Below are 17,072 nucleotides of genomic sequence, written 5' to 3' on the forward strand. Positions count from 1 at the left end.
CTCGATCTGCACCTCCTGATGTATAGGTCCTGCAGGGGGACGAGTGTAGATCCCATGGTGCGTTCTGCCGAACGCACTACTCTCTGCAGGGCCTTCCTGTCCTGGGCAGAGCTGTTCCCAAACCAGACTGTAATGTTGCCGGACAGGATGCTCTCTACAGCCCCAGAGTAGAAACAATGAAGGATCCTCGGAGACACTCTGTCCCCCAGAGAAAGAGATGCTGCCTGGCCCTCTGAGTTACTCCAGCACTTTGTGTCCCTTTTTTGCAAACCAGCATCAGCAGTTCTTTCTTTCTCCAGGGATGCTGCCTGACACACTGAGTTACTCCAGCACTTTGTGTCTTTTTTTTGTTGGTAAACGAGCATCTGCAGTTCCTTGTTGGTGCGGAATAATTGCAGAATTGGGTGGTGGGGGGCAAGACAAAGGCTGGCGAGTGACCCACCCTGCGCTTCCATGTGTGGAAAAAGCAATTGCTTTCAGAGACACGAGGCATTCGGGGATGGCGGTGAATTAATGTAGATGGCTGAATGAATATCTTTGTAGAACCAGCGTTTCAGCCACCGGACAGAGATAAAGTCTAGCCATAGACAGACTCTGTGTGTGTGTGTGTGTGTGTGTGTGTATATATATATATATAAGAAAAATCCTGCATCAAACTCACAGGAAAGTGTCAGAATGAAAGCAAACGCACAAGGCATGTTATAGAAGACAGTTTCTCTCCACTTCCAAATGCAATGCAGTACAACGCCTAGATTACTTCTAATACAGAAACCCTCACAGTACACAGTGCCTTGGACTAATTGTACGCAAGTGTGGACCGTCTGCATTGCTCTGTTTTTGCGAATAGCATAAATATTTACGCGTTTTCTAACGCTGCGGGGGTTTTGACTGCTGTGGGGTGGCGTTGTAGACTCAAGGTAATTCCAGAGGCAGACGAAAACGATCCCAAACCTCAGTCAATCCAACCCCCCTCTCTCTCCCTCCCTCCCTCCCTCCCTCCCTCCCTCCCCAGTTTCCAGAATGACTAAGTGCCTGGTAGGAACAACCCTTCGATGTGCTGTACGTCAGCGCAGGGGCTGGGCAGTGAAATGTTGAATTGAATAAAAAGCTATCTTGGGCATGTTACAACAGATCCGAAGCAGCGCAGTGGTACTAGGAGCAGGAGGGACGAGAGAGAGAGACAGACAGTGTGTGTGTGAGAGAGAGGGAGAGACAGAGAGAGAGTGAGTGAGAGAGTGAGAGGGAGACAGAGAGAGGGAGAGAGAGACAGAGAGGGAGAGAGAGAGAGTCAAAGAGAGAGAGAGAGAGAGAGAGAGAGAGAGAGAGAGACAGACAGAGAGAGAGAGAGACAGACAGAGAGAGAAAGAGAGACAGACAGAGAGAGAAAGAGAGAGAGAGAAATGAACTAGAAAGGTCCATCGTCGCAAGTTCTCAGATCACATTTGCAGTAAAAGGGAGCACCAGGCGAGATGAATGGGCAGAATGTTCTGAAGGAGGGGTTACTGGAGAAAAGGAGCGATGGTTTGCTGCAGCTTTGGAAGCGGAAAAGCTGCGTGCTGACCGACGAGGGGCTCTGCATCCACGACCCGAAGGCCAGCAGCTCGAAATGCAAAGTGCTGGCGTTCGAGAACATGAAGACGTTGGACTGCGTGGAGAGGAAGGGGAGATATGTCTACTTCACCGTGGTGATGGCAGACAGCAAGGAGATTGACTTCAGGTGCCTGGGGGAGACGACGTGGAACGCCGAGATCACACTGGGGATGGTCCAGTTCAAGAACCGCCAGGCCATCCAGTCAGTGAAATCCAGACAACTGGCTCACATCTGCACCCCGACAGCTATCAGCACCATGTCCTGATCCAAAGACCCACCTCCTCCCACACACACAAGGGGTGAGTTGGCCATCCTTCGTGAAATAGTTGTTCAATCGTATGTTTGATATTACAATAGACAATAGGTGCAGGAGGAGGCCATTCGGCCCTTCGAGCCAGCACCGCCATTCAATGTGATCATGGCTGACCATTCTCAATCAGTACCCCGTTCCTGCCTTCTCCCCATACCCCCTGACTCCGCTATCCTTAAGAGCTCTATCCAACTCTCTCTTGAATGTATTCAGAGAATTAGCCCCCACTGCCTTCTGAGGCAGAGAATTCCACAGATCCACAACTCTCTGACTAAAAAAGTTGTTCCTCATCTCAGTTCTAAATGGCCTACCCCTTATTCTTAAACTGTGTGGCCCCTTGTTCTGGACTCCCCCAACATTGGGAACATGTTTCCTGCCTCTAACATGTCCAACCCCTTAATAATAATTGAGGAATATTGGTTTGACTGGTGGGGTTTTGTTTCGTCCTGTACATATTATTGTAAATAATTGAATGCATTATTTTTGGTTGAAACAAAAACCGAAAGGTTGAGTTGGTCATCAGCTTAAGGGTCGTTCTTGTCGCACCGCCCTTTCACTCTCTCTCTCTCCCTCTCTTATTGCACTAGTGAGCACATGAATGAATGAACAAATAACCCAGTTAAATACCCGAGTGAAATTGGATCAACAGGCGATCGATCGTCTCGCTGAATTGTCACAGGCGGCTTAAAACCCCCCAAATCCATCCCCCGTCGTTGTCACTGAGCTTGTCCTCACATGTACATGCCCGGTATAACACGGCTCACGGTTCCACCGGCTTATTGCATTCACAAGGAAGAGTCAACGTTGAGACCAGTGCAAAAAAAAATGTATCAAGAAACAGCGAGGTCCCTCGTTATTTCAGGCCGGGTTTATGGGGTTAGGTGGGATTGGCATTATAGTCCAAGCCCCACCACGCGTGGATTTCATTGTTTTGTTTAATGGACGAGAACTATCAAGTCCTTGGGCATCTTCTCCCAGCAGAAATCGACAATAAATTCCACAGTGTAGAATATTAAGAGTCATCGGGTCATGCAGCATTGAGACGCCTCTTTGGGCCATCTTGCCCACCCTGCCTCACCTACACTAGTTCCACCTGCCTGCGTTTGACCCAAGTCCATCTAAACCTTACCTGTCCAAAGGTCTTTTAAATGCGGTCATAGCACTTGTCTCGACTACCTCTTCTGGCAGCTCATTCCCTATACCTGCACGAAAAACCCTGGGATTCCTATTAAATCTCCCTTCTCTCGCCTTAAACCTGGTTCTTGATTCCCCTACCAAGGGGGAAAGACCGCATCTATTTATCTGTCCCCCTACTGATCTTATACACCTCTATAAGACCACTCCTCATCCTCCTGCACTCTAAGGAATACGGTTCAAGTCTGTCCAACCTCTCTCTCTATAGCTCAGGCCCTCAAGTCTTGGCAATATTGTTTATATCAGTACAAAAAAAAGTTCTTGAAACTCAGCCAATTTCAAATGTATTTTGAATAATCTAAAGTGAATGAAGTACATTTGTATAAAAATATATCTCCCCCCCCCTCTTCCCATTCCCAAGTTGCCTCGGCAGGTGGGTTTCCTCCAGGTGATCCCGTTTCTTCCCACATCTCAAAGACGTATAGTTTAGAGATACATCACGGAAACACCGAGTCCGCGCCATCAGCAAATACCCCGTCCACTAGCACTATCCTACACACGAGGGGCAATCAATTTTGCCAATTAACCAACAAACCCCTACGTCTTTAGGGGTGGAGAGGGGGAGGAAACTGGAGCACCCTGAGAAAACCCTCACGATCACAGGGAGAACACACAGACTCCGTGCAGACAGCATCTGTAGTCAGGATCGAACTCTGGTCTCTGGCGCTGTAATGTAACAACTCTACCTACCCAAGGGTTAGTTGGCGTCTGTAAATTAACCCTTGTGTGCAGGAAGTAGATGAGAAATTGTGAAAACATAGAACCCAGTGTGAGAATTGGTGATTGATGGTCGGCGTGGACTTGGTGGGCCTCAGGGCCATGCTGCATCTGTAAACTAAACTAAACACCATCCAGGTGGTGTTCGTGTCGCTCCACATTGGACTGTGTTAGGTCTGTGGATTGTGTATAGAGGCGTCGAGTAGGATTTAAGAAATGAACACCTTCATGCTGTTCAACTGTGTTACGTGAGCAGTTTGGCCCACACCTGACCCCATTGTCAATACCCAGTGTGGAAGACAAAAGGAAAACCTTACCTGGAGATTTTCACAAAGGAAAACCCAGTCCTTAATCCAAGTTAGAAACAAATCTTTCCATCAAACCATTCACAAATTGTAAATGGTCATTCTGGAAGTCATGCGACACTTGTGTACAATAGCTACTTCAGGATTATAAAGCAGCACATTTGAGTTCAATACTAACTGGTTTCTTTGTGTGAATTGTGAATGGGTTACACGCCCATTGTTAGCTTCTGAAATACTGCTTCAAACCCCTCCCTGGTATTAGGAACAATCAACATCATGTGTCACAATAACATGGTAATTTTGTAGATTTACATTCATTGAAATAAGTTTGGAGAATCATTATCACAGGATATTATTGTCTAGGAAGTTCAGCTACAAGGGAATCTGAAAAGATTCAACCCACCATATCACCCATCCATTTTCTCCACAGATTAGTTCAGAGATACAGCGCAGAAACAGGCCCTTCAGCGCACGAGTCCGCTCCGACCAGCGATCCCCGCACACTAACACTATCCTACACACATTAGGGACAATTTACAATTTTACTAAGCCGACAATTAGCCTACAAACCTGTACGTCTTTGGAGTGTGTGATGAAACCAGAGCAGTTGGAGAAAACCCACGCAAGTCACGGGGAGAACGTACAAACTCTGTACAGACAACACTCATGGTCAGGATCGAACCTGGGTCTCTGGCGCAGCAAGGCAGCAACTCTACCTCTGCGCCACCATGTTGCCTTGAACTACTGCATTATTCCAGCTCTTTGTGTTTTGCTTAGAGTAAATAGCTTGCATGTTTTGAAAGTAGCTGAACATGGAAATGGACTGGCACTATTGAGTTTATGATTGTATTTTGAAGTATGAGAAACAGTAGAATTTTATGTTCTTCATAAAATATGAGATTATTTTTCTTAGGGCACAGTTTCTTTGCAGTTTGCTGATATCCCAAGTCAGATTTGAGCCCCGTATCTGAGGACGAGAATGATCCCAGGGATGATTGGGTTAATGTATGAGGGCCATTTGATGACTCTGGGCCTGGTATTCACTGGAATTTAGAAGGATGAGGGGTGGGGGGGTCCCATTAAAACTTATCAAATAATAAATGGCCTAGATAGAGTGGATGTGGAGAGGATGTTTCCAACAGTGGAAATGTCTGGGGCCAGAGGACTCAGCCTCAGAATGAAAGGGCGTACCTTTACAATGAAAGTGAGGAAGAATTTCTTTAGCCAGAGGGTGGAATTCATTGCAGATGGCGATGGAGACGTCATGTTGTATTTTTAAAGTGGAGATTGGTAGGTTCTGGATTGGTAAGGGTGTCAAAGATTACGGGGAGAAGGCAGGAGAATGGGGTTGAGAGAGAAAAATAGATCAGCCATGATCTAACGGTGAAGCGGACTTCGATGGACTGAATATCGTATGATCTTGCTCACTGGCATCAGCATCCAGCTAAATACAGATTATTTCAAACCAGCATTAAGAGCACAACTGTACATGTGGATCAACTTGCCGCTTTTGTGATTTGAACAGATTACTGCTTTCCGGGTTATGTTTTGACCATTATCACTTCAATCTCAATTTATAAATCACTTTTAATGTGACGGAGTTGAATTGATGGAATACAATTTCACAATTGAACTCTATCATTTTAAAAACGAACATTTCTAAACAGAAAAAAAATTAAATGGAAACAAGTTACTACTTTGCTGCAATATTTTTATTGTTGGCAAATGAAGATATACAATTGTGCTATTAACAAAATATGATTTTTCTCAACATGCTTTTTGGTGTATAATATATATATATATATTAGGGTGCCTAATATATATATACGTACCTGAAAATTCAGATGTATTTAGACTTTAGAGATAGGGTGTGGAAACAGGCCCTTCAGCCCACAGAGTCAACATCAACCAGCAATCATTCCACCCCTCCCCCGTATACTAACACACTGAAGCCATTTAACCTACAAACCTGTACGTCTTTAGAGTGTGGGAGGAAACCGGAGCACCGGGAAAAAACCCATGCAGTCACAGGGCGGACGTTCAAACTCCGTACAGTCATCACCTGTAGTCAGGATCAAACCAGGCACCACAAGGCACCACTGTGCCGCCTCTTCTGGGAGTCTCAGTGAAATGGTGCTTAATTTGATTCCCAGCATATAATGTACAGTTAATAAAACTTCCATGCAGCCCACTGTGTATTTTATTACAGTAACCCCCTTGGAATTGTTTTGCAAGACAGCATAATACTCTCTGACGTGAGCATCATTAAGATTAGTTCCAAATCAATGGAACCGTCAACTTTTCTAGATCTATCACTAAAACATGACATTTTCACCAATTTTATTGTAATAAAGCCTAGAAATTCTGAATAACACTGCTGCAATGAAGGTCTCATATATTCTGAGGGTTCTGTCTAAACTCCCAACTTTTTTATTAAAAAGGGGTTATTAATTTGTACTAAAATAAATAAGTTGATAGCTATTAAAGTGTTTATTTACAAAATGCTGGAGTAACTCAGCAGGTCAGGCAGCATCTCGGGAGAGAAGGGATGGGTGACGTTTCGGGTCGAGACCCTTCTTCAGACTGATGTCAGGGGGGTGGGACAAAGGAAGGATATAGGTGGAGACAGGAAGATAGAGGGAGATCTGGGAAGGGGAGGGGAAGAGAGGGTTAGAGGAACTATCTAAAGGGTTAGACAGTGGATCTAAGAATGTTTCAGTGATGCATTCCCTAATTTTGATAAATAAATGTTTCGGTTAATTTGCAAAGTAAGGTTCCAAATAAATCAGAGGCTCTAATCTAACCTTCAGTTTAAAATCAGTATTGTGTATATGGGTTGCCATGTAATATAAAGCATGCAGTAGGCGTATTTTGATTATTTGAATCCATTATGGTCCACTATTGCTCCATAATTTGTACCAGTCATGTTTGAAAACACTGGTATAATCACCCAAAGAGTTTGTTTTTAAACTCCCAGTGATAATATCAAAGCCACTGTCATTCAGTAGGAGTTTTGCCTGGCCTAACTGTGAAGTAACTCATCAGAGAAATATGGGTCTGAAGAAGGGCCTCGACTCGAAACGTCACCCACTCCTTCTCTCCAGAGGTGCTGCCTGTCCCGCTGAGCTACTCAAGCGTTTTGTGGCTACCTTCGATTTAAACCAGCATCGACAGTTCTTTCTCACACATGGGAAATAAAGCACATTGATTACAACAAGCATTTGTTTGCATGATGTGATGTTACTAACAAACTGGAACTTCAGGGTAGGGAGCATGAGGTAATTATATTTCCCTGTAAAATTATTAAATATCTTGACATGCCCTCCAATTTTAGCGAACTAACCAACCCCCACTTTTTCTTTCCCCTCTATTCTCAAGAGAGAGCTAGATAGAGCTCTTAAGGATAACAGAGTCAGGGAGTATGTGGAGAAGGCAGGAACGGGGTACTGATTGAGAATGATCAGCCATGATCACATTGAATGGCGGTGCTGGCTCGAAGGGCTGAATGGCCTCCTCCTGCACCTATTGTCTATTCTCTGTGCCCCACTTGGTTGTGCACCCATTTCTCCCACCTTCCCCAGTCCCCTTCCACCTACATCCTTTTCTCTGGCCTCACAATTCACACATCTTCTCCCCTTATCTCACAATCTTTTGTCTCATTTTCATCTCTGGCTTTCTATCTGCCAATCTGTAAATCAACCCCCGTCACCTGTATCCACCCATCACTTGCCTAGCTTTGACCCGCCCCCCCATCTCTTTACCAACTTCCTCTCCGCCTACTACAATGAATCTGAAGAAGTGTCCTGAGCCAAAACGTCACCTATCCATGTCCTCGATAGATGCTGCCGATCCTGCAAGATGCCACCCAAGCTAGGCAACTCTGTGTGTGCGGGTCACAGAAGTGGATCTACAATCACACATTACAATCACTCCACTCTTTTAAATCTCCACTCCAACAGCAGCATTTCCTACTTTCATTATATTCTTCTTAATCTCCTCTCAGATCTGTCGCTGCCTCACTGGAGACCCTCGGACTATCTTTAATCGGAATTTACTGGACTTTATCTTGCATTAAACATCATTCCCTTTATCATGTACATGTACCCTGTGGACGGCTCGATTGTAATCATGTATTGTCTTTCCGCCGACTGCTTAGCACGCAACAAAAGCTTTTCACTGTGCCAATGTGACAATAAACTAAACTCAAACATTTGAATCTTAATACAGATATTAGAAATTTAAACCTCTTGAATCGTTGGTTTTCTGTGTTCCTGAGGGCAATGAATGCGCAATTAATGAGCATATTCAAGGCTGAAAGTTAACAGGTTTTTACACCTGAGGGAATAAAATGATATTTTTAGGTCAAGTGGTCAGAGGAGTTGAGGCTAGGATCAGTCTTGATCCCATGAACGCTGGAGACGAACAGAAAAATTATGGTTTCCTTCCTTTTGTTACTGATTAATCGGTTTGCTTTCACCACTTCCTGCGTTTGTGACTCTGTTCTGACAATATATTAATTCACCATTGGCCACATCCTGCCTCATCTGTGCAAGACCCCGATCTTCCCAAATTGGTCTCATTAGCCACAAATCCGGAGTTGGAACTAGGTCATCCTCAATCCCGAAGGACTGACTAAAAAGACACAACTTATCACTTTACTTGCAAGGACAAATTGCAGCTTTGTATTTAAATGCGATGGTGCATGAACCATTTCCCAAACTCATGCTCGCTTAGTGGTCTATATCACATATCTTACAATGTCAAGATAGGTAACCTTGTATTTTATTGTGCTTGAGTATGCACTTTTAGAATCTGTACACTGTATCTATACACAGTGGATGGTTTGAATGTAATCATGTAAAGTATTTTCTCTGACTGGATAGCACGCATTAAAAAGATTTTCACTGTACCTCGGTACACGTTAGATTTTAGAGATACAGCGCAGAAACAAGCTCTTCAACCCACTGAGTTCATGCCGACCAGCGATCGACTAACACTATCGTACACACTAGGGACAATTTAGAATTTTACCAAAGCCAATTAACCTACAAACCTGTACGTCTTTGGAGTGTGTGAGGAAGCTGGAGCACCTGGAGAAAACCCACACGGTCACAGGGAGAACATACAAACTCCGTACATCCAGGACCCGTAGTCAGGATCAAAGGCGGCTCTCCGGCGCTGTAAGGCAGCAGCTCTACTGCTACGCCACATGACCATGATAAACTAAATTAGAATCGACCCTATTTAGTTGAGCAGGGTAATTTTAGCACATATGACAGTGAGAAGACTACATTTTGTTTCTGTTGGTAAGGGAAAATAAATATACACTTGGATTTTTCCAGTGAGTGCCTGTGTGTGTGTCAGTTCTGGGCAAGGGCAGAACTGGATTTGGCTGCAATCACCAAGTGGTCAGCTGCAACTTACACATTCATTATGACTAACCCAGGTGAATTATTAGGGCAATACATCCTGCATATGGGACCATCTTTTAACTGACTCAATGCCGCATACAAGGCTGATAGGTAAAGTGGAAAATAAAAACAATCTTCAATTGGCCCAGCGGGTAGAGCCGCTCTCTCCCAATGCCAGAGACCCGGGTTCGATCCTGGCCTCGGGTGCTGCACGCGCGACGTTTACACGCTCTCTCTCTGACTGCGTGGGTTTCCTCCGGGTGCTCTGGTTTCCTCCCACATCCCAAAGACACACGGGTTTGCAGGTTAATTGGCCTCTGTAAATTGCCCCAAATGTGTAAGGAGTGGATGCAAAAATGGGATAACCTGAAAAAACAGTGCGAATGGGATGGTCAGCATGGACCCGGTGGGCCGAATGGTCTGTTTCCATGCTGTGTGTCGAAATCTGTCTATCAGACAGAATGCCTGTGATACTAACTCACAGCTATATCGAGCTTGTTTATTTTTTTGGGGTGGGGGGGGGGAGGTTTTCAAAATTCAGTTTTACATTTTACATTCTTATTATTTATGTTGGCTCTTTTCAAGTCTCGTTTGGTATCTAACCTTTAAATGTTATTCTTTTGTCTCTAGGCATCGGCAATATGCAAAAGCAGCAAACAATTCTCAACCTGCGACCAAACAAGACTGACTGAGTGAGACAGGATTAATGATGCTTCTGCAGTCATCGCAAGAATATACATCAGTTCAACCAAATGACAATCATGAATTAAAGTGGATTATTTTTCATGAGATGGACTATAATAATTTAGAGAACAGATTCATTATTCACAAAATGCTTCTAAGTCTTAATTTTTTTATTTATTAAATGACCAATACTCAAATGTAGTGATGACTTCATTATAAGTCATGCATAATACATTGTAAATTACTATGCCTACTTTATTTATTTAGATATAATGTTTTTCCAATGCTTCACATTGTGACTTTACTCTGCCAAATGGAAAACCTTGCAATCTGTATGTCAACTTTTTTGTTGTTGTCAGTTATGCTGTAAATAAAAAATAGATGACTGTACTGAAACCATTTTGTATTTAACAGCAAAGGGACCTATGAACACTGTTCTGAAATGTCTTTAGAAAGAATGGGATGGTCCAAGACCAGCACTGCAGGGAGGCAGGCAAAAAGGTTTAGGAAAAAGTACAGGGAAATGGTGATGTTTCAGAATGGGACCCTTCTGAGTAATTGTAGGTGTGGGGGTCATAAGTGAAGGAATAGGAGTATTTGGGCCATCGAGTCTACTCCGCCATTCAATCAGGGCTGATCTATCTCTCCCTCCTAACCCCGTTCTCTTGCCTTCTCCCCATAACCTCTGACACCTGTACTAATCAAGAAACAACTGCACTAATCAAGGGGGAGGGGGGGAAGAAAGTTGGAAGTAATCTTTTTTGAAGTTTGGTTTTGTTTTGTTATTGTCACATGTACTAAGATACAGTGAAAAACTGTATTTACAGTTGCCTCCTATTATCCCAGTCAAAGATAAGGGTTTTCTCGACTTGAATCATTGCACAAAACACATTGTCAGTCTGAAGAAGGGTTCCAACCCCAAACATCACCTGTTCCTTTTCACCGGGGATGCTGCCTGGCCCGCTGAGTTAGTTTGGCATTTTGTGTCTATCTTCCTTCCTGCACACATTGTCTTTCAATCTTGGGTGGGACTAATGGTGGAGTCAGCCACGCCTGAGAATGGGTTATAACTGCATGCATTACAATGGTGGGAGTAGCTTTTGCAATGAAAAGGACCTCTGGCAAATATTGTACAAAGAGAAGGTTCCCATTTCAACAATGAGGTAATAGAGCCTCTGAAATAAGTAGAGCTCAGGACCGATGCCAAATCAGCATGGTTTAGTTTAGTTTACAGATACAGCGTGGAAACATGCCCTTCGGCCCACCGAGTCCACAAAGACCAAGAATTCCCGGACCATTAACATTATCCCACACACACCCAAGGACAATTTTACATTTATACAATTTTACTGAAACCAATTAACCTACAAACCTGTACGTCTTTGGAGTGTGGGAGGAAACCAAAGATTTCGGGGAAAACCCACGCGGTCACGGGGAGAACGTACAGACTCTGTACAGACAGCAGCCGTAGTCAGGGTCGAACCCGGGTCTCTGGCTCGGCAAGGCAGCAGCTCTACCGCTGTGCCACCATGCCGCCCGTGGTTGTTAAATGTTGCATGATGTTTGACAACTGCAGAGGTATTAGTGGGGAGATTACAGCATTGTCACCACAGAGGATATTAGATCATTGTTATTAAAACGTTCTATGACCTTACTGCAAAGCATCTTCCTGATATTGAGGACAAATTTTATTCTGCTGTGGAGTAGAAATTGCCTTTGCTTGCTTTCGTTTAGTTTTTAATTTTAGAGATATAGGCCCTTTGTCCCACCGAGTCCACGCCGACCATCGATCGCTCGAACACTAGTTCTATGTTATCCCACTTTTGCATCCTTCACAACTGCACGGAATTTACAGAAGCCAATTAATCTACAATCCTGCACATCTTTGAGATGTAGGAAGAAACCGGAAAAAAACACGAGTAACAGGGAGAACGTACAAACTCCGCACAGACAGCACCCGCAGTTAGGGTGGAAACCCCGGTCTCTGGCCCCATGGCATTAGAGGGAGAACACAACAAGCTACCACATAGTCATGATCTTGGCCCAATGCCAAGGAGGTCTAAGGAGATTCAAGGAGAGTGGAGACTAAGTTCCACTGCACGGATATAGCACACAAACAAAGCACACACGGACATATTCTGACCACTCCTCGTCATGAACACAGACATCTGATTTGCACACACTCTCTTCCTGAGCTCAACTCCCTTTGGCTCCCACACTCCTTTCGGGCGATAAAGTGGTGCAGCGGTAGAGTTGCTGCCTTACAGCGCAAGAGACCCGGGTTCGATGCTGACTACGGGTGTTGTCTGTACTTGAGATTGTACGTTCTCCCTGTGACAGCCTGGGTTTTTTTTCAGCTCTGGTTTCCTCCCACACTCCAAAGACGTACAGTAGGTTGAGTAACCCGCAAAGAGTCGGCTAAAGTCCAGGAAAAGCTTCCTCAACGAAGTTGAACCAATGGCTGAAGCTGAAGGTACTAGAGTTGCATCATGGGAAGAGAGACTAGCCAATCTCCCATCAACGACATCCATGTCCATAAGTGCCAAAGAAGAACTTCAGACTGAGAGCTGGTACTGGTTGTTGTAAAGCGACTCTCAAGAAGTGGGGTTATATAGACACTGAAGACGTCATCTGCATATGTGGCACTGAATCACAAACTATGGAGCACCTATTGAGACGTCCTCTATTGGAGCACGAATGCAAAGCTGAGGAACCTCACAGAGAACAATGATATTGCTAAGGGTTGTGTTCAGTTTTGACTGAAACACAATATGTAGCATGTGTGGACACGATAAGAAGAAGTAGGCTGGGACTCTATACCTTGGAGCGCAGGAGGATGCGGGGTGATCTTATAGAGGTGTATAAAATCATGAGAGGAATAGATCGGGTAGATGCACAGAATCTCTTGCCCAGAGTAGTGGAATCGAGGACCAGAGGACATAGGTTCAAGGTGAAGGGGAAAAGATTTAATGGGAATCTGAGGAGTAACCTTTTCACACAAAGGGTGATGGGTGTATGGAACAAGCTGCCAGAGGAGGTAGTTGAGGCTGGGACTATCCAAGCGTTTAAGTAATAGTTAGACAGGTACATGGATAGGACAGGTCTGGAGGGATATGGACCAAGCGTAGGCAGGTGGGACTAGTGTAGCTGGGACATGTTGGCTGGTATGGGCAAGTTGGGCTGAAGGGCCTGTTTCCACACTGTATCACTCTATGACTCTATAACGAGTGTGAATGGGGGATCAATGGTCGCCGTGGACTTTGTGAGCCGATGGGCTTGTTTCCATGCTATATCTATAAACTAAAAGTGTGCAGAAGGAATTTGATCCACCAGCAGGGCATACAATGTGAACTGAACTGAACTCCCTGTATTCGAATTAAAAGGAACAAAAGGGCAAAAGTAGAAGTAACACTTTAAATCATGTTACGGTTTGCTTTGCATAAGTGTTATTTGTGCAGCCTGTGTATCTACTTTGCGATTATTTTTTATGATCTTGCATGCCTGGAGGTGAAAGTCATTTGCAGCTTTATTGTTTTCCACAATGACAGAATGCATTCTGACCTTGTACTGTTTCATTGAGGGAAAGGATGTGAATGGCTGACAGAGTGTTAGACTCCTAGACTCATTCAGTGCCAAGCATGTTTGGACTCTGCTCCTGGCGAGCAGAGTAGGGCGGCAGAAGCTCCCGGCCTCCCGCGTGGAACGGCAGAAGATCTTGGCGAGCCGCGGCCATGCTTCGTCAGTAGGCCTGTCTCTCGCTCTGTGGAACCGGGAACCCACCCTGAGTCCTGTTTGATTTATTTTAGTTCAGTTTAGTTTGGAGATACAGTGCGGAAGCAGGCCCTTCTGCCCACCGAGACCGCGCCAACCAACGATCCCCGTGCACCAGCACCGTCCTGCGCACTGGGGACAATTTATAATCTTTACCAAAGCCAATTAACCTACAAACCTGCAGGTCTCCGGAGTGTGGGTGGAAACCGGATCACCCACGCGGTCACAGTGAGAACGTACAAACTCCGTACAGACAGCACCCGTAGTCAGGATTGAACCCGTGTCTCTGGCGCTCTGACTGTCGTATGTTGAAAGACTGGAGCGACTAGCCTTGTATACACTGGAATTTGGAAGGATGAGAGGGGATCTTATCGAAACGTGTAAGATTATTAAGGGGTTGGACACGTTAGAGGCAGGAAATATGTTCCCAATGTTGGGGAAGTCCAGAACAAGGGGCCCCAGTTTAAGAATAAGGGGTAGGCCATTTAGAACTGAGATGAGGAAAAACTTTTTCAGTCAGAGAGTTGTGAATCTGTGGAATTCTCTGCCTCAGAAGGCAGTGGAGGCCAATTCTCTGAATGCATTCAAGAGAGAGTTAGATAGGGCTCTTAAGGATAGTGGAGTCAGGGGGTATGGGGAGAAGGCAGGAATGGGGTACTGATTGAGAATGATCAGCCATGATCACATTGAATGGTGGTGCTGGCTCGAAGGGCCGAATGGCCTCCTCCTGCACCTATTGTCTATTGTCTATTGTCTAAGGCAGCATCTCTACCGCCGCTCCACTGTGCCGCCCTGTGATGGAGGGGGCAGCATCTACCACTCTGATAGATAATCAGAATAAAGTCATTGTATGTTTACAATGGGCATAGATTAATGTCTGCTTTGCTGGATTGCTTCTGTCACATTTTGCAATTACAAATCCGCATCTTTGTACAGAATATGTTTTCTGATGAACAACTACAGGTCTTTACTTTACCTTGCAGACTTAACGTAGAAACAGGCCCTTTGACCCACTGAGTCCGCGCTGACCAACATACACTAATACCATCCTACACACGCGGGACAATTTGACAATTTTACCAAAGACAGTTAACCTACAAATCTGTACGGATTTGGAGTGTGGGGGGGGAACGTGAGCACATGGAGAAAACCTACACGGTCACGGGGAGAACGTACAAACTCCATACAGACGGCACCAGCAGTCAGGATTGAACCCGGGTCTCTGGCGATGTAAGGCAGCATATTTACCAGTGCTGCCCTCACACTATGCCATCTTAAGCTACGGCATCTTGATTGAGAATTAATTCCTTAATTCCTTGTCCTTTGAATGAGAAAGTTAAGACAGTAACTCAGCGGGACTGGAAGCATCTCTGGAGAGAAGGAATAGGTGACATTTCGGGTCGAGACCCTTCTTCAGACTGAAGAAGGGTCTCGATCCGAAACGTCACCCATTCCATCTCTCCATAGATGCTGCCTGTCCCGCTGAGTTACTCCAGCATTTTGTGTCTACCTTTGATTTATACCAGCATCTGCTGTTCGTCCCAACAAAAAGAGAAGACAGTGTACGTTTAGCATGCACGTGCTTATTGTGTCACATCATAATCACTCGGATTTTCAGATTAGGTTATTGGCATTCCTAAAGTCTGACATCTCGATTAAAACAGCCAGGGGCACCTCACTTCCAGAGAAAGCAAATCTTGTGGATTTCCTAAAAATAAAACCTCCCTTGCTTGTCACTGAGTTCCTCCTGGCACTGATGTGTATCATAGAAACATAGAAAATAGGTGCAGGAGTAGGCCATTCGGCCCTTCGAGCCTGCACCGCCATTCAATATGATCATGGCTGATCATGCAGCTCAGTAGCCTGTACCTGCCTTCTCTCCATACCCCCTGACCCCTTTAGCAAAAAGGGCCACATCTAACTCCCTCTTAAATATAGCCAATGAACTGGCCTCAACTACCTTCTGTGGCAGAGAATTCCACAGACTCACCACTCTCTGTGTGAAGAAATGTTTTCTCATCTCGGTCCTAAAAGACTTCCTCCTTATCCTTAAGCTGTGACCCCTGGTTCTGGACTCCCCCAACATCGGGAACAATCTTCCCGCATCTAGCCTCTCCAACCCCTTAAGAATTTTATATGTTTCTATAAGATCCCCCCTCAGTCTTCTAAATTCCAGCGAGTACAAGCCCAGTCTATCCAGTCTTTCCTCATATGCAAGTCCCGCCATCCCAGGGATTAATCTGGTGAACCTTCTCTGTACTCCCTCTAAGGCAAGAACGTCTTTCCTCAGGTTAGGAGACCAAAACTGCACACAATACTCCAGGTGCGGTCTCACCAAGGCCCTGTACAACTGCAGCAGAACCTCCCTGCTCCTAAACTCAAATCCTCTTGCTATGAATGCCAACATACCATTCGCTTTCTTCACTGCCTGCTGCACCTGCATGCTTGCTTTCAAGTGGTATCAGTCCACATAATGCAGTGGTCCGAACCTGCTGATCTCTCTGCACACAGCACACGGATGGCTGATTAAACCACTTCCACGTGAGCCCTTGCAAATAATCTGGCCTCGGGACGACGCTAATTGGCCCTCTCTTGTGGAATCACAAGATCAAGGTCGTCACTTGAGTGTTCCAGTTGCCAGAATTGCCAGTGCCGCAATCCTGACACAGAGCAGAATGCAGTCGTGTTAGATTAGTCTAGTTTTTGTTGCGTGCTAACCAGTCAGCGGAAGGACAATACATGATTACAATCGAGCCATTGCGTGCATGTGAGTGTGCGAATGTGTGTGTGTGGGTGTGTGTGTGTGTGTGTGTGTGTGTGTGTGTGTGTGTGCATGTGTTTGCGGCATGTGTGTTTGCGTGTGTGTGCGGGTGTGTATGTGCATGTGTTTGCAGCATGTGTATTTGCATGTGTGCGCATGTGTGTGTGTGTGCGTGGGTGTGTACGTGTATGCGTGTGTGCGCATGTGTGTGTGTGTGTGTGTGTGTGGGTGTGTACGTGTATGCGTGTGTGTGTGCATGTGTGTTTTCATGTGCATGTGTATATGTGTGTGCAAATGTATTTGCGCATGTGTATATATGCCTGTGCGT

General features: G+C 45.1%; 1 protein-coding gene across 1 annotated transcript; it reads left to right on the forward strand.

Annotated features, from left to right (window-relative positions):
* The first annotated feature begins 1,035 nt into the window (after positions 1 to 1,035).
* Positions 1,036 to 10,592, forward strand: LOC144605270 (pleckstrin homology-like domain family A member 2). The gene is made up of 2 exons (XM_078420366.1): positions 1,036 to 1,890; positions 10,159 to 10,592. Exon 1 carries the CDS (start codon positions 1,470 to 1,472, stop codon positions 1,854 to 1,856), a length of 387 nt encoding a protein of 128 aa, XP_078276492.1. The 5' UTR covers positions 1,036 to 1,469; the 3' UTR covers positions 1,857 to 1,890; positions 10,159 to 10,592.
* Positions 10,593 to 17,072: the final 6,480 nt, after the last annotated feature.

This window comes from Rhinoraja longicauda, chromosome 24, assembly GCF_053455715.1.
Source record: "Rhinoraja longicauda isolate Sanriku21f chromosome 24, sRhiLon1.1, whole genome shotgun sequence".
In the NCBI taxonomy this organism is placed as follows: Eukaryota; Metazoa; Chordata; class Chondrichthyes; order Rajiformes; family Arhynchobatidae; genus Rhinoraja; species Rhinoraja longicauda.

What these genes read in the sequence shown, in the direction of transcription:
- LOC144605270 (XM_078420366.1), top strand. Translation starts at nt 1,470, where the DNA reads ATGAATGGGCAGAATGTTCTGAAGGAGGGGTTACTGGAGAAAAGGAGC.